General features: G+C 47.3%; 1 protein-coding gene across 7 annotated transcripts in view; it reads left to right on the forward strand.

The window, feature by feature from the left end:
• Pitslre (cyclin dependent kinase 11B pitslre) overlaps positions 1-17947 on the forward strand; it is a 53748-nt gene that overhangs the window by 2151 nt on the left and 33650 nt on the right. For 6 of the 7 annotated variants that reach the window (XM_077675656.1, XM_077675657.1, XM_077675658.1 and 3 more), the window contains exons 2-3: positions 7440-7561; positions 14272-14716. In XM_077675656.1, coding sequence (XP_077531782.1) covers positions 7440-7561; positions 14272-14716 — 567 coding nt within the window. The remainder of the gene's footprint in view (positions 1-7439; positions 7562-14271; positions 14717-17947) is intronic. The other variant, XM_077675659.1, reaches the window with a different exon arrangement.

A 17947-nucleotide genomic window follows, 5' to 3' on the forward strand; every position in this document is an offset into this window, starting at 1 on the left:
AGAAAACAGCCATGATTCTCCACTAAGCGATGAAAATTACAATTGAAACTTGGAAGTCAAAGTTGGACTCGAATCATTTCCCTTGGTATCAGGAAGCCAAGACACCACGAGGGGCTGCCCTGTGCCAGCCTAGTCTGGAAAATTCCCTGGACGGAACAAGCACAGAGGACATATCCTGTCTATGTCCCTTCTGTCTACTTCGTCTGTTTAGCACCCCTTTTATTCTTTCCTGTGAAGCATGAACCAACTAGCCCAAGACTTTTTGTGAAGAATTCCAATGCCTTCGGACTAACCAAGGCTACAGGGCTGAACTGGAGCGCTGTCGTATCCTGCATGCAGCATTTCTGACACAGGTCGTGGGCTTTCAGCATTAGCTTGTGTACCAAAAAAGGGAGAGCAGAAAGGTGCTCTAAACAGGCACGGCTGTGTGTGTGCTCAAAGGGAATCTGTGCGGTTCTTCCCAAAGTGTACTCTGTTCCAGTTCACCAAAATTCAATTTGCCATCTGTTGCAATTATTTATTTCAAAATACTGTCAGTCCCAAAAGGGAGTATTACAGGAGGGGCATGCCAGTAATACAGTGTCGTTTCAATCAACAACAACAAAGAAGTGAATCGTAACAATCACGTACAACAGAACATGGGAACTAAGAATCACGCATGACAGAGAGAGCAGTCCAATCTGTTCACTTATCGAATACAACAAACTAATAGTAACAGATGAACACAGAAACAGGAAGACAATAAAATGTAAAAAGAGGGAACATTTGGCAAATAATACAGTTCCGGTACATACAAAAAAGGGGTCACACACCCGTTCATGTGAACAAGTATTTACCAAGGTGCTCACAAAACTTTTCAAATGTTAGCTGCGCTATCAAGGAATCATCTAGTGCGTTCCATTCTCTTGTGGCTCGTGGAAAAAACGAATAATAGAAGACGTTCATACAAAGATATTCCTCGATAGTTACCATGTGTTTGTGTTGCGTTTCCCTTGCACGATTAAGTGTGAGAAATGATTCTGAATCTATTCTCAGCTTACGATGAATCAGCTGATGCAAAAACTTTAGGCAGTGAAACTTCGAGCGAGTTTCAAGCGATGCAAGTTTAGCGCACTGAAGCAGAGCGGTTGGGGAGTCGGTGCTTCTATATTTGTTAAAAATGAAGCGGACAGCCTTCCGCTGTATTCTCTCCAAAATAGTAATATTTTTGTTTGTATGGGGGAACCACACTATGTTCGCATACTCAAGCATCGGCCTGATAAGTGTGACGTATGCGAGTAGTTTCGTGTCGGAGGTCGCGTGATTGAGGGTTTGTTTTGGGTAAGACAGCTTGTTAAATGCCTTTTTTTGTTATATTTTGTATGTGTGCAGTCCAGTTAAGGTCAGAGGAAATAGTAATCCCCATGTATTTGTACTCTGTAACATTTTTCAAGATGATGTTATTGAACCCATATGGAAAACTAAGAATCGACTTCTTTTTTTATATTTACATTGATACGGTTTTGTCTGGGTTAATCATCATTGACCAGTCCCGACACCACTGTGCAGTGTGATTCAGTGCATTGTTTAATTTAATTTGGTCATCAACAGTTTTTACCTCTTGGTAGAACATGCAGTCTGCAAACAGCCTAACTTTCACGTCAACAACGTTTGTTAAATCATTTATATAAAGTAAAAATAATAACGGAGCTAAAACAGAACCCTGTAGAACCCCTGACGTGACGGGAACAATATTAGAAGCATGGTCGCCGAATTGAATAAATTGGTGCCGATCTGGCAAATAGTTATGTATCCACTGGAGGATAGGTCCGTCACTCAGTATTTCTTTGAGCTTTACAAGTAACTTTACGTGCGAGACGCGATCGAACGCTTTCGAATAGTCCATAAATATTACGCCAATCTGAGAATGGTCATTAATGCACTGCGCGAGGTCGTGCATTGTTTCAACAAGCTGTGTTACTATGGATAATCCACTACGGTATCCGTGCTGATTGGGATTGAGAATGTTATTGCGTTCAACAAATTCAGATATATGTTTCAAAATAATATGTTATAGTAATTTACTACAAGTACTGGTTAATGAAATTGGCCTAAAATTTTCAGGGGAACTCGTATCACCTGCTTTGTGCACGGGGATAACTTTGGCAACCATTCTGCTGGTAAACGGCAATCTTGAATCGATTTATCGAAAATAACACATAGATATTTGCTAACTATTTCTGCATATCTCCTCAAAAAACTGTTCGCTATTCCGTCGGGATTACAACTATTTTTTTTTTTTTTATCTAAGTTTAGAAGTAGCGATAGCACGCCACATTCTGTAACAGTAGGGGTGCTTAACAATTTGCCATGACAGTACGGAGCTTGGAAGTCATAAGATAATGTACAGTCGTCTGTGAAGACAGACTTAAAGTACGCATTAAATGAGTCGGCACTGGCTTTCTCTTCTTGTGGTAGGAGCGCAGGCGCCGGTGTTTCATGTAGTGCCATGTAGTAGAGCTTATGTAGAGCTTACGTAGTGCTAAAATTTCCGGGGAGAGTTCTGGATAAAACTTTGTAATGTATTGCTACAAAAGAATTCTTTGGCAGTACGTATTTTGTTTTTCACTAGCTTCGTTAAATTGTTAATTTTTGAATGAAACTGAGCAATTCAGGACCGTTTGTTGGACTTTCTGAGCCTTTTTATTTTACGTTTTATATGAATTGTAATCCATGGGTTTCGTTTTTTCGTTACCTTTGCAACAGTGGGAACAAATTTTTTCATGCAGTGCGTTAAATGTACTTCAAATTTTAGCCAGGCATCGTCGATAGTGCAATGTTCTTCCGAGCAAAAATCGTAGAAGTCTGAAAGCTCGTGGGTAAGGTAGGTGCTTATAGCTGCATCATTAGCCTGATTGAACGCAGCTACGAGCTGAGTAGGGCCGTGCGCACAGCCAGGCGGTGATACAGGGAGACTGGAGAGGACTATTTTGTGGTCAGACAACCCTTCAAGTACATGAATGATGACGTCGTTCTCCGGAAAGTGGTCACTGGTAAAGATGAGATCTAAGACGGAATTACACCCGTCATGCACTCTGGTGGGAGTGGTGACATGTTGAGTGAGGTAGAACGTAAACAGGAAGTCTACCAATCACTACCCGTGTTCAGCGAGCTCCAGTTAGTATCAGGCAGGTTAAAGTCTCCCGCCAGCGCTACCATGGGACCAGCCGTGTGCTGGTGCGTATGGTCAAACAACGCTTCTAGATATGCCCATTCGGTGGTAGGCGGCCTGTACACACACTTGACAGAAGCGCATCTATCTTTCAGGTGAATCTTGACCCACAAAGCTTCGACATTTGGCACATCAAACATAACTGAGAAAGCCATATCTTTTTTAAGAACAAGTGCTACGCCCCCGCCCCTAGACTGCCTATCTTTACGCACAATCACATAACCTGGTGGAACAATTTCACGGTCGTGAATGTTACTGTGCAACCACGTTTCCGTAACTGCCTATCTTTACGCACAATCACATAACCTGGTGGAACAATTTCACGGTCGTGAATGTTACTGTGCAACCACGTTTCCGTAATAGTGGCGATGTCGGGAGAGAGTGATAACAACAAAGCTTCAAGTTGGTCAACTTTATTTACGATGCTGCATGCATTGATATTGAGGAGGGTTACGGACGCCAGCGCCTGGTCACGCGCATTGCAATATGGTCCTGGCTTTCGTTTTTTGACAGTTCAGCTATATCATTACAGCTTTCATTCCAAGCAAAGAGCCGGTTATTGATGCGTACCTTGTCACACGTCAAGTACACCTTGTCTTTGCGGTCTCGATTGTCTTTAGTTCGTGTCCATAGCTTTTTTCGAATGTCGCGGACCGTTTTTGAGTAGTCCTCACTAATAGAATATTCTGAGCCTTTAAGCTTTTTACACTGTTTGAGGATAGCGTTTTTATCCCGATAGTCAAGCAATTTTGAAATTATGGGCCGGTGTTTGGCTTCTCCCTGCTAGTGAACTCAGCCGAGGCGGTGGATACGTTCAATGCATGATGTATTTACTTCCAAGATATCCTGAAAGATTTCTTTTGTGGCTTTTTCACCCAAAATGTCTTCAGACTCGTTTTCCTCTTCTTTTACACCATAGATAATAAGGTTAGGTCGTCGGCTTTTCTAGTCATCACCGAGAGTTTGTGTTCCAATTCAGCTATTTTCTGCACGCAGTCAGTCACCTTTTTTTTTCGAGACTAGCAATTTTTTCTAGTTTTTTGTCAATCGCAATTAGCTTTGCATTAGTTACGCTTTTTTCTTTCTTGATGTCATTTATGTCCCCCAAAATCTTTTTTAGCCCTTCCATGATTTGGTCGTTGTCGGGGCCCGGGTTGGCTTCAACATCTCCACCACGTAGTAACAAGAACCGCAACAAAACACGTAGGCTACAAAACAGCTCAGCGAAAGGCCGTGGGCACGGCAGCAAAAACAAGCAAGAATCGTCGCTTTGAAAACATTTTCCGCTGGGTTTTCTCACCTGGACGACAAACAGAAAAGGGTTGGCGATCTTCATGCTGGCGTTGCCGCCGTGCCCACTGCCGAGTGGTCCCTGGGAGGCTCCTTTTATGATGTCCGAACTTGATGCCGGTGTCGATGAAAGCGACCTGCCGCGAGCACTGCTGAAGAAATCCCCGGTGCACAAGATCGGCTGGTCCGCTCTTGTGCAGTTGGAGACGAGAAGCAGTGGCTGTTGCGCATCGCACGTTGTAGATAGCGGCAATCCAAGCAAGACCTGGACGACAAACAGAAAAGGGTTGGCGATCTTCGTGCTGGCGTTGCCGTCGTGCCCTTTACCGTTGTCCCTTCAAACAATCCTCTTGTTTGGAGTCAACTTCTGTGAATGTGCGATGTGTAGAGGGCACTGTGGTATACAGCTGCTACTGGTAGATTTCCCCCCTAAGTTTCTTTCCCATCTGTTTGTTTACGCCATTTGCCTCAATTTTTGTGTGTTGCACTTTTTATTCTTGGTCAGTGAGACCTGCCCGTCTGTATTGGCTGCTCACACCAACCCAGTTTATTTCACCCTTAATGGCCCTTCTGGTCATCAGCGGGTGGGTTGGTAAGGGAGGAAGGGGGGCTGATGCCAGCACTGGCACCAAATGAAGGAGCCAGAAAAATTGTATGCTTGGCTTCTGCAATTTGTGAAGATGCCTTCCCGCATTTCTGGCAGGTAGCCACGGGTGGGAAAACATTGCAGATCCATTTTACTGCCCCAGTCGGGAGCTCTCTTGATCGCCAGCACTGGCAGAATTGCTATCAGTGTGGCTGCGGAGCATCTAGAACCCTTGGAGCCGGCTGGTTGTGGGTGACATTGTGCAGGCATTTCCAGAAACGCACTCTCTTGCCTTCTTCACCACACTGTGAACTGGCTTCATCAGTTGTGGCACTGGGTTTTCAACAAGTGAAAGTGCAGGGGGTGGGCCGTTAAACTGGTCCTCCTGTCGGGCCTTCCAGACGAGCTCCGGGAGGGGCCCACGAGTAGGCTTTGTGGGCAGGTCCAATTCACAAGGGTTGACAGCGAATGGTTTGGCGCCATCTCCGGGTTGCCCCCTCTTCGGTCAGCTGCCATCCTGGGAGATCACGTGGCCACTCCTCTCGCAGGTGGCGTGACATCTGCCGGTACTGGTCCACTCGGATGAGAACTCCCGTGGACCGAAACTGGTTGAAAGGAGTGGGCCCTAATTGATTCTAAGCTGGGCGATCTGCGTTCAGTGTCAATCACTGTGCAAAGAGCCAAAATGTGGTGCAGAGAAAGTGGCCACGTCTCTTGCTTGCTTGCTTTCCTGGATGCTCTAGTCACTCGCATAGCATGGAGGTTTTTCAGTGCAACGCCATCTTCCCACCGTTTGCACTGCTCGCGGGCCATCTGGTGGGACATTTCCTCCGTTTTCTGTTCCTTGTTCTGCATAGAGCAGCAGAAGTGGGAGCTCTTTTTAGCACAGTGTATTCGTAAAGACTATAGTCTTTCTATATTTTGGTCTGTCTGCCTATGTGTCCCTCAATTCATCCACACTGACAAAAGTTGAATGTATTCTTAAACAAGGCATTGATACAGACGAAACATTTCTACACTACTAAATCTGATGGCAGTGCACATACCTGTCAAGATTGTTGAGCAAGAAGAGAACTTGCATGTATATGATTAGAAACACCGAGATGAGAAACATTTGCATTGCTGTTTTAATTAAAAATACGTGGGTGCTTGATTTTTGCAATAGCAAACAAAAAGTACACCTCTAAAAAAATGCTTCCTCCTCAAAATACAAAAAGCGCTCGTGGTGCCCCTTGTGGCAGTGTTCCAAGTTCAACAGTAACAAAAGGTTTCATTAGGTGGCGCCAGTGGCGGAGTGTGCAGAATGAGTTGACTTGGGCAAACCACTGCAGTGCTTATGTGGGAGGAGGGAAACAAAAGGGAGGCATGTACGTGGTGGCAGAAGATGACATTTGCAGCGAAGCAAGCAGATACATGGCCAGTGTTTTTTCCTTGCTATCGTAAAAACCAACTTAACATGCATTCCTAAGGAAAAGAAAGGGGGAACTACCGTCCACGCACTTACCGTTTATTTGAAATATAATTGTTCCGTTTGTAATTAATTAAAGGGACGTGTATGGCATACACCAGTGGTTCTCAACCACGAGTGTGTGGGGGGTCCCTTTCGGGCTTGCAAAAGTGATGGGGGACCCCGCAATGAACTATGTTCATCCATGTCGTACTGTTAAAGAGCCTTTTGTGTCTGAATTTTATGCCGATGTGTGGTATTCTCTAACAATTTACTCGTGCAGCTTAAGTCACCGAAACAACTACATGCTGCCTTTTGTGTGTCTGGCTTTCCCACACACCTGGCGACGTGAGAAAAATTAACGTTCATGTCATGCAGCCAGGCCACCTTTTTGCCAGCAGGGTTTGGCAAAGCGAAAAGAATGGGCGGTGAGGGGAGGGGAAGAGTTTGGACTTTGCGGACTCCCATTCGAGAACCACAGGCGTACACCAGCAGCTCTCGTGGTTTCAAACGGTTCTGCCTGTATACACGTATACACCTATTTTGGGCGAATTGTTTCAACTTTTGGCCAAAAGGCTCTATTGAATGACAGACAGACAGGCCAAAATTTTTGTCTGAGTAGCCCAAGGAACGCTGTGTTTCAAGGAGGCACAGCCCATACCCACTCAGAAGATTGGACCAGAACAGTGCGAAAAAAAAAACAGGGATGGAGAAGCACAGGGCGTTGCTGCCATAAATGAGCACATTAAAGCGCCTCTTTCTCTTTTATTTGCGCTTACACTTTGCATGATGGGGCATTTTATGGTCTATTTTGTTTTGCACACAAAATGGGTGATGTAGCGCTCGATTTGGCGTAGTGCCACTGGGGTAACGAGGAGGGGGTTGCACTCCCGCTTGTCACACAGCGACAGCTACGACACCGAGGACGGGGGCGAGGACATGCTGCACATACAGCCCCCGCAGGCGACCATTGTGATCCCCAAGCGACGGGACCGCAAGCGAGACAGGCACTCGCGGAAGCACGAAGGTGAGCTGCCCTTTCTCCCCCCAAATCAGTGCCTGGTGGGTGGTTTTCGCCCCTTGCTACACTGCAAGGCTTCCAAAGTCGGCATCATTGTGACGTGAAGAAACCAGGTGGTGGTGCTGGTCGTTCCGGAACCTTGCATTGCTCGTTCATTCTGGAGCACTGAGCTCGCACTGGTGTTGTACTGTCACAGAGGGGGTGGGCCCTAGTGTTGCGCCACATTTGTCACGTTTGGCAGTGTACTGCTAACCGACGGTGTGGGCGTGCCTCGGCAAGACTGGACGCCACTTACTCCGAAAAAGCTAGTTTTCGTCACTCACTCACGCGCCGGATTCGACGTCCGCACAGACACCGTCAACAGTGCCATCATCCTGTAGCTAGAGAGGCTGCTGCATAGGCTTGCACGGCCTTTGTAACTTGGGCATCTCCTGCTCAGCCAGTCAGGACAGCCATGAACCTTTGGGCCCTGCTCCGTCCTCGAGTCCCCATGTCGGGGATAGCACAGAAGGTGCCCGCTGCAGTGGAACCCCGCTGGTGCCTTCCCAGGTGCTGCGTTTTCTCGGCTGCTAAGTCGCTGTCGGCCGGTCACCCCCATAGGGTCCGATGCATTAGAAACCCCGCTGTTCCAGCCCACGCCTCTTCATACCGACTGTAGTTTATCGACACTTTCAAGTCCAAACTTTGGTCTTTTCTTATGCGAACTTGGTGCTTTCCGAGTGCACTCTGAGAGCTGCTCTGTTAGTAGGTACACTTACATCCTCTTTGCTTTTGTTTCTTTGCAAGGCGCCCATTTTTTTTAACTCTTTCGCTACCGCGCCTATCAAAATCGATCAATTTGATCGATTCTGTGGGAGCGCCTTTTCATAGCGTTCCAGGTGTTTCTCGAACAAGTAAAGCTGTTCGGAGTTACATCAGAAAATGGCCTTTCAAAATCAGTTTTGTTTTCATTTTTGCTACGGAAACGTGATTTTTGACACGCTTTTGAATCGCCTGGGTGTGGAATCAGGGCATGGTCATCGCGCGACACTGCTACCAACGAAGAATGCGCACCACTCGTAATTACTCTGCACCAGCGTTTGTTTTTTGCTATCAGGGCGTGAATGGTGAATTAGCAAATGATTTTTAATCATCAGGTTCGCGCTCTGACAGTAATAATCCCAGAAATCGGCTGAAAATGTAAAGCAGTGCCTGGTTGTATAGCTACTTTATGATTTTAGGCAGTTTTATTGCCTTTGCGCACGTTGTTCTAAGTATTGTGGTAGTTCTACTTACCCCAGGACTATAGTGAACTAGATTAGGGGTAGTGGGCCGTGGGAAGCCTCCGCGGCGAAGCACTTCTCCCAGAAACACACAGGTGGCGCTACTGGGCCTTTCACCTGGGCCCTTCATACACGCATACGTGGCGGCAGCATTGTCGCCCGGCCGAAAAACCGTCTTTTAAGGCGGTGCACCCGCGTTTTCTAAAAGAAAGAGAGAAAAGGTAGGGCCGAGAAACCTATCTGGTTCGTTTTCATTTCTTGTTTTGTTCTTTTTTTCAAGGACGCAAGTCCGCCGGTCGTGCAGCTGGCTGATCGGAACTTGCACTGAAAAGAAAGCATTCACGGCGCTCGCACACGCGCGCGCCGCACACGCACACACAGACACACACACGTGTGGTTTTACAAAAAGTGTTTATTTGCACACAAATACAGGACCAAAAATCAATTCTTCAAGGGGCAAGTAATGAAGTACACTCGTCAGGAGGAAATGGGCGCTTATGTACTCCTGCTCAGTTTCAGGTGCTTTGCCCTTTGCCTTTTCGTGGCATTCGAGCTGTTAATTCCCTTCACTAGGAAATGGAGGCGCGTGAGAATATAAAATGAAATGATTTTCACACTCACTTCCCTGACATGCTCAGTGCAGCCAACAGAATTTCTGGGCAAAAAGTTTGCTTTCACCTGCGCCAGTACATCACAAACACTATTTGTGTGCAATTTCCTCAAGCTAAAACATTCAGTAAAGATATTCTCTAGACAAGAGATGAGGTTGTGGAGCTCTCTGGATGGGTACAACAGCCCACCCCAGTCACAGTGCTCTGTGAAGCTAGAAGGAAGGCCTTCAGCAGCAGCTTTGGCCGATTCCACAAGTAGTAGGTCTTTGCACAACGTACACTTTAGCTGCAGCACACACTTTCGAGCCACACAACCAGCAACATAGTATATTAACCTTGAGTCACTCTTTTCAACAACAAAATAGAAATGTTGCATGCTACTTTTAGTTTTCTCAAGAGATACTTCAGCTTCATCGAGCCTACCTTCTGAAAGCATCTCATCAATTTTTTTCGGCTTTATAGGGACATTTTCTTTGTCATCAACGCTCATGAGAGCACTTACAACATCAGGATTTGCATTTGCTCCGTCCACACTTCGTCTGCAGCTCACACACAGTGTCAGACGGCTCCAGGGGCTTATCAGCACGGTGACGGTTGCGCTCCCAAACATGTTGTCTTTCGTCGTCCTCGGGCGCACCAAACAACGATAACTTCGGCACGTTCTTCAAGCCGCTGTACCCAGTTCTGCAACCGGAAGCGAAGCAGTAGTTCCTCCGACGAGGCTTCGTCATGTCACTTCAGTGAAAAACGGCATACAGAATAACAAATACAGTCACAAAACCCACACCAACACAAACACACGGACAAGGGTAAACAAGAGAGACAGCCAGCGCGCGAGCGCGGCGGCGGCGGAGGCACCCCAGGTGAAAGGCTCTACAGCGCCGTCGCGCGGCCGCTAGGTTTTTCCGGATTTTCAGCTTCAGACGCGCGCCTTGCCCGCGCCTCTCCTCGGCCCACTACCCCTAATCTAGTTCACTATACCCAGGACCATTCGCAAACAGTTTACAACAGTTTCGGTTTCGTTTCTGCATCGCGAAATTCATATTTAGCGCCACTACGCAGTTACCCAACTTCAAGGCTACCTGCCATGGCGCCTGGAGCATCCGCGACTGATCCTCAAACAAACCACACCGCTCCTCATTTCCCCCCACCCTAACCCGATTTCTGCAGTAAGAACTTCAGGTGCAAGTCAAAAGATCACACCCAGTCACCAGATATCTGTTCCGCCGAGGACAGCGCTTCAAACCGGCCTTACACTGCCAGCTGTTCGCCTTCCAGTTTCGTTTCCATGCGAGGGTATATCCGGGTGTCTAATGTTGCTGCTTAGTTGAACTGTCTATTCGGACGGAGTCTCCGATAAGTTTTTGTACTGTTTCATTTGAAAAATGTTAGGTGGCACTGCAATAGAGGAGGCTCGTTGTGCTGATCTTTTTCATCGCGCAACTGCTACTCGACCAAAGAACGCAGGGCATGATTCTAGCACATCGTACCTCATTTTTGCGAGCAAGGCTACAATTGCGAGTAGGAAGATGATAATAAAGCTCAGCTTTATGTTTTGAGCTTTATGTTTATCTGACAAACTGTTCCGCGCAAGTCAACATTTTTTCTAGGGCATGTTTTTGAAATGTTTCCCTACAAAATGTATATTTAAATTTTTTTCTACTACCGGTGGTTTGATGTACATAACTACTTCTTTTAACGTTTTTTTTTCCACAACTTGACAAAAATTTTGATTTTGATATTTTTTTCACAGCATGATATATAAAAACCTTTAAAAAACTGGTGTTATTAGAAAGGCCGTTAAATAATCTGCATTTTGTGTTCCTGCAGTTAGTGCCTAACCAATTTTTTACCAGGAAAAGAAAATGTTTTCTAGGACTCTAAAAATTGGTCAATTTTCCTGCGGTAGCGAAAGAGTTCAAGCGCTGCTGGAGTCGTGGCAGGCGTGCTGCAGATACAGCGATGGCGTCGACGCTGCATTTCTAGCAATTTGGACAAACCTACACACAAATTTTGGGATGGCATTGGCAGCGCTGCCTGCAAGTACAACTTTTATTTATCGAATTTTAATAGAGTTGAGTTCACCTATAACGATACCGTTTATAACAATATATCGGATATAACGATGCACAGCTATGGCACCGTCAACTTTTGTATTCTTTCTATGGTAAAGTAAACCGCTTATAACAATGCCCCATGTGCCACGATATCGGATATAACGATTGAATACGGTGATATTATGCACCAAAAGTGCAACAGTGACGACTCTAATGACGCGGTTGCGCAACCTAGTCAGGTAGTGTCTTCGTAGGAAGCCCAATGCGTGACACATTCCCTTGGGGGCTTTGTTTCCGCCGAGGACATTCCCTCAGCTAGGTGAGCACCTGTAGACGCTCTTGGAAAAGATTTGTGCTAGCCTAACACGCGGCAAGCAAAGGTGATCGAATGTGGCTTCTTTTCCGCAAATTAGTAGTAGTAGTACCTTGCTGGCATGCGAATAAAATGTTCTGAGCTGTGTTCCGTCTTTTTATTTTGCAACCCGCTTATAACAATTATCGGTTATAGCGATGGGATTTCCTTGGCACTTGGATATTGTTATAGGCGGACTAGACTGTATGACGAGCAAAAGGGGGCAAAATCAGCCAGGATCTGAGCTCTGTTCCGTCTTTTTATTTTGCAACCCGCTTATAACAATTATCGGGTATAACGACGGGCTTTCCTTGGCACCTGGATATTGTTATAGGCGGACTAGACTGTATGACGAGCAAAAGGGTGCAAAATCAGCCAGGAACCTGATACCCCTGAGTAAAGTTTGGTTCGTAGAAGAAGGTGGTTGGTGTCGCCGTGGATGGGGGAAAGTAGCCGGTGACGCTGACGCAGGAGGTAGATGATGCAGAAAAAGTCTATTTACACTTATTTACAGAGCAGACGATGAAGCATAACATAAGACAAGGAAAACTGGATTAAAATTAAAAGGCCCCGCAGCACGCAAGGGGGTATCGCTGCACGATCCCTGGTGGGGGCCCGGAGACCAAAAAGGTGCCAAACCGCCGCACGGTTGGCTGGAAAGATGCGTGGGGTTCTGGCGCCCAGAAACCGCCACGGGAGTGAGTCTTCGTGCGACCGCTTGCAGTCGCAGCTCTCGACAAACTCGTCAAAGCATGCGCGAGCAGGGCGCGAGCAATGCCGCCTCCAAGGATTTTGACCTCCGCTCCCCCCCCCTGGCCGTCCCCGAAGGTCAGGACGAAAGGAAAGCCTCCCCCGACGCCGCGTAAAAGCCGCCGGCGAGGCCCATACAAAGGGTTGCAACTGGCTGGCGTCGGCGGAGGCCGCCCCAACATCCCGCCAGCGGATGGGGAGACCCAACAAGGCCACGAGAAGGGAGGGGGGGTCATCGTCAAGACGGGGTTCATCGGCGCTGCAATCATTACACCCTGTTCAACACAAGCCCCAGAAAATTCAAAACCATCAAAACTGCAAATTGTGCTACGAACAAAAAAAAAAAAGAGAGAAGGGCGATGCGCAGAAGGCCAGTGTTTTCTGCAATGTATGTGCATCCGGCCAACATGTTTTACAAGTTTGAGGAACTGCTTTCCCCAATGGAATGAAGCCTACTGGGGCAAACCGTTTATTTTTGCAAGTCCAGAAATTGTTCAGTTAGACATTTCATATTTGCAGGAGTGACACAGTGCTAGTATGTGTACAAAATGTATATCTTCAATTTTTTTGTGTCTTAATTCTGTGCAGAGCAACACTGACATTTGTGCTTTCTTTATTTTTTGCAACATTTTTCCGTGGTTTCTTTTTTTAACATAAATATTCTTGTTTTAAACAATTACCATTTCAAAGGACAGTTACCCTTCTACATTTCGATACCATACATTTATATGTCACATTTTTTTGCGACCGGGAAAAAATTATTTGCTAGACTATCCAAAAATACCGCAGGCAGGAAAGTGCGTGTCTACTCGCTTGTCCTGGTGGTGTTGGCGCTTCCGTACTTTGCCATGTCCTGCCCAGAGGCCCAAACCATCGCTTCTGCCGTTGCATCGAAATCGCAGGGATGTCCCCCGTGCTCCGTCGAAAACTGGCTCTCTTATCCGGCCCAACTGTAGCCCGACCGACAATCATTAGCAGCCATGTTGGCTTGTCATGAGGATTGGCTGGGCTTGGCTGCAAGATTAGTCGCACAGAGTGATGGTGTGTTGGTGCAACAGGGAAAAACTGCAGGGGCATCTGGGAAGATGTCCTATCATCATCGTCTTTATCAGCAGTAGTGTCTGTTGCGTGATTGCTGTCTTCTGTTGAGTACCTTGGCTCCTGTGTGTTGCGGACGGACTTCTGCCTTGTCACGGTCATGTGTGGGCCACTGTCAGCGGCCTATTTCTCGTGCAGGGGCATATGCAGGAACTGGTTTGCTCTGAAAGCATGCACTTGTTTTTGTCTTAGGCTTAAGAAAACGTGGTGGACGATTTTTTCAAGCGCTAATCAAGCAATTGTGTTATGTGCACTTCACCATTGCAGACATGAATATTTTTTTCAGTTTCCTGGCTCTTGCATATCTTTTTTCCAGCCCTGTGGGAAACGCATCAGCAGGGTTCTACTGTATTATTGAAGCGCTTAACCCTGCAATGTCCCACCCAATGCCTGAGGGCTCCACCAATAGCACTGCCAAGCTTCCGTCATTGGACAGAGTTTGTGCATTGAATGTTGCCAGGTTGAAGTTATCTTCTGGGAGGAAATTTATTTGCACCGTGCCATGTATGACACTGGGGCTCTTGGGTTGTGAGTGTCGGACTCTCCAGGAAGCGGCCCAGAATTTGTTCTTCCCTCGTGTCGGCAGGCTCCTCCTCGCAGCACAGCCGCAGCGGCCGCGACCGGCAGCAGCCCAGCAGCCGGGACCGGGGCGGGGCCCACCGGGAGGGCCGCCGGGCGGCCGCTGAGGGCAGCCGGGGTGGCCGCTCGGAGCAGCACGACCGCCACCGGTCGCACCGGGCCGACGAGAAGGGGGGGGCCCTCCGGTCGGAGCTGGCGTCGCGCTCGGCCAAAGAGCAGGTGAGCGGTGGAGAGCTTGCTCACGGTGGCAGCCAGCACAGAGCAGGCGTTCCCGCCCCCCCAGCTACATTGCCGGGCTGTGTGCAGGCGAAGGCGGTGGTGCGCGACTCGGGCCGCAGTGTGCAGCGGGAGCCGAAGGAGCCCAGTCGCAGCAGTGAAATGCGAGACGCCCGGGAGAGGATTCGGGAGGCCAAGGAAGCTCGGGAGCAGAAGGAGCGGGAGGAGCGGGAGCAGTGAGTGGGCCTCCTTTCGCTCCGGCCTGGTGTGGGCTGCTTTCAAGAACACGGGGGACGCAGGGGCGCACATGAACACATTTCTAATCGTTTGTCCGCTCAACGGAGCAGTATTTGATTTATAAAGCTGGAAAGATGCACAACCGCCGTGCGATCTGTGCAGTAGAAGTGGGCCGGATGAGCCTCCTAGCAGGCACGCGTCGGTCCATTGAGTGCCCAAGAATGATTCGGGGCCCACGAGAGGCCACGCCTTCGGCGCTCGCCTTTTCTGTAGTGCCCACTGGATTGTAACAGGCATGTGGACAGAAGGCCCAGAGTTGGCTAGTTTTAAGGGGAAAACCCACCTTGGATTCTTCTAAGGATATGGTTCCCAGAGGCCTACTCCGGCATATACGTTGCTGCTTACTTGTTGGATTGCAGCACTCGGAGCTGCTAAGCTGAGCATTTCTTGAATAACACTTGTGCAGTAGGCTTCCCTCCAGAACCCAAAAGTATCTGCTCACCAACGCGTGCGTTCTCTCGGGCAGGACGAGCGATCACAAATGTGCGCTTGTGGTGAAGGCCGGCGTGCCAGTTCACTGTGCAAAAAAACTGCTTCACACATCCTGGTTTTACCATTCACAATAGAAGCTGGTCTTAATTCTGGGCTACGTAGGTTAACTTCACTCTTTTCTCCCACTCGTAATTGGCCTCAGGTTATCTACCAGCGCACCAGTTGCTCAGGCATATGCAGCTTACAGCTGCGAGGAAGCAAAGTCAGCGAAGCGTCGTAAGCCAATATACATATTGCTTGTGCACTGGTGTAGAAATACATTGGCTGCATCAACTTTAATAAGCTTGATACAGCCTACAAAATAACAAAATTAAGCCACAATCTTCCAGGCACAAATATTGTTGGGGCTCAGTTTTAACTCTTTCGTTACCGCGCCTGTTCAAAATTGTCCAAGTTGAACGATACCTTCGGAGCCCCTTTTCATAGTGTTCCAGGCATTGCTCGAACAAGTAAAGCTATTTGGAGTTAGCCCACAAAAATGCCCTTTCAAAATCAGTTTTGTTTTCATTTTTGCAACAAAAGCATGATTTTTGACACGCGTTTGCATCACCCAGGTGTGAAAAAGGGGCGTGGTCATCGCGCGCCACTGCTACCAACGAAGAAAGCAGGTCACTCGTAATTGCTCAGCATCAGCGTCTGGTTTTTATTATCAGGGCATGAAAGGTGAACCAGCAAACGATTTTCAATCAGCAGGCTTGCACTCTGAGGGTAATACGTAGTTCCTGAAATCGGCTGAAATGTCAAGCAGTGCCTGTTTGCAAAGCTACTTTATGATTTTAGGCAGTTTTATTGCCTTTGCGCACGTTGCTTTAAGTCGTGTTGTAGTTCTACTTACCACAGGACTATTCATGAACTGTTTACAACAGTTTCAGTTTCGTTTCTGCATCGCAAAATTCATATTTGGCGCTATTACACCAACTTCAAGCCTACCTGCCATGGCGCCTGGAGCGTCCGCGACTGATTCCCCCCCCCCCACCCTAACCTGATTTCTGCAATAAGAACTTCAGATGCAAGTCAAAAGATACCACCCAGTCGCCAGATATCTGTTCCGACGAGGACAGTGCTTCAAATCGGCCTTACACCGCCAGCTGTTCGCCTGCCAGGTTCGTGCTCCATACGAGGCCATCTTCGGGGGCCTAGTGTTGCTGCTTAGTTCAACTGTCTATTCGGACGGAGTCTCCGATAAGTTTTGTACTGTTTCATTTCAAAAATGTTAGGTGGTGCTGCAATGGAGGAGGCTCGTAGTGCAGATCTTGCTTATTGTGCAACAGCTACTCGGCCAAAGTTTGCAGGGCGCGATTCTAGGGCATTGCACCTCATTCCTGGAAGCAGGGCTACAATTGGGAGTCAGAAGATGATAATAAAGCGCATCTTCATGTTTTGAGAGAAGACTGACAGTCAACGTCAAGAAGCATCAACCACAGAGTTCCGTTTTCAACTTCATGCCTGCTTCTCCACATCGCGTGCTTGTCCCAAATACTGTGCTGGCTGTAAATGCAAAGTCAGCCATTGACAAGATGTTTTTACGTTACGTGAGGGCAAATCGGTGCCTCTGATAGTGTAAAACCGCCAGATTTCTTCCAGGAAACCGCCTGAAATTGCACATTTTGAAATAGAGGTTGGGCTTCACAGCACGTGCACCACGTGGGATAACATTTTTTTTATATATCTGACAAACTGTTCTGCAAAAGTCGACATTTTTTCTATGGTGTGTTTTTGAAATGTTTCCCTACAATATGTATATTTTAATTTTTTTTCTACTACCGGTGCTTTGTTATACACAACTCCTTTTTTTATCGTTTTCTTGCATGGCTTGCATATCCTATTCACGAATTCAAACAAAACTTTATGATTCAACCATCGAACTACCATTTCAAATGTCAATACATCCTTTCAGTCATTGGCATGACACTTATGTTGTGTATTAGAAAAAGCCAATGGTACTGTTATGGGAGGAAATACTGATGTGTGTATTTTGCAAAATTGGTATGTCTTTGCATAGAGTAAAGTTTCCTTCCATCCACATAAAACAACACCTAAGGTGACCCGCCACATATCGCGATTGGCAGCAGTGAGTGTGTAAAAGACGAACGAACAGCCTTTATAGAAAAACAAATGCCTCCCGCCATCAGGGGAAAGAGCGAGGGGGGATAATTGTTTGGTGCAATCATATGCTGGCTCGAACAAAATGGCAGGCGCGGCCCCAAAACCCGCACAACTCTTCCGAGAACGCTCATAATGTCTAATTGATAAACGCGGGTTCACGTAGAAGTTTCCGGAAAAGTGGTGTAGTGGGGATCGCACGAACGACACACGCTAAAAAAATCTTGGTGCCATATCTGCAACCCTTTGGCTGCTTTTTTGTCGCGGTTATAAATAGAGAGTTGTAGCAGAGTAGAGAACTGGTCACAATACGGTACCTGGTATGTGACCGCCGCTCCTGCATGTGCACAGAGACGGAAAAAGTGGTTGTGTGCATGCGTAGGCATACCAAGTGCTGTACCGCGACCGGTTCTCTGCTCTGCTGCTGCAACTCTCCATTTAGAATCGATTGGAATGACGGAATGGAGTACTACAACTACCAGTGCACGCGCTCGCACTGTGCCACCACAACACGACCAAGCTCGGCATTGGCGCAAACGAGCGGCCAATTAATTAAGCAGGGGTGGAACGGCTGT

This window comes from Haemaphysalis longicornis, unplaced genomic scaffold, assembly GCF_048455015.1.
Source record: "Haemaphysalis longicornis isolate Haplotype H1 unplaced genomic scaffold, Haemaphysalis longicornis Haplotype H1 scaffold_7, whole genome shotgun sequence".
NCBI lineage: Eukaryota > Metazoa > Arthropoda > Arachnida > Ixodida > Ixodidae > Haemaphysalis > Haemaphysalis longicornis.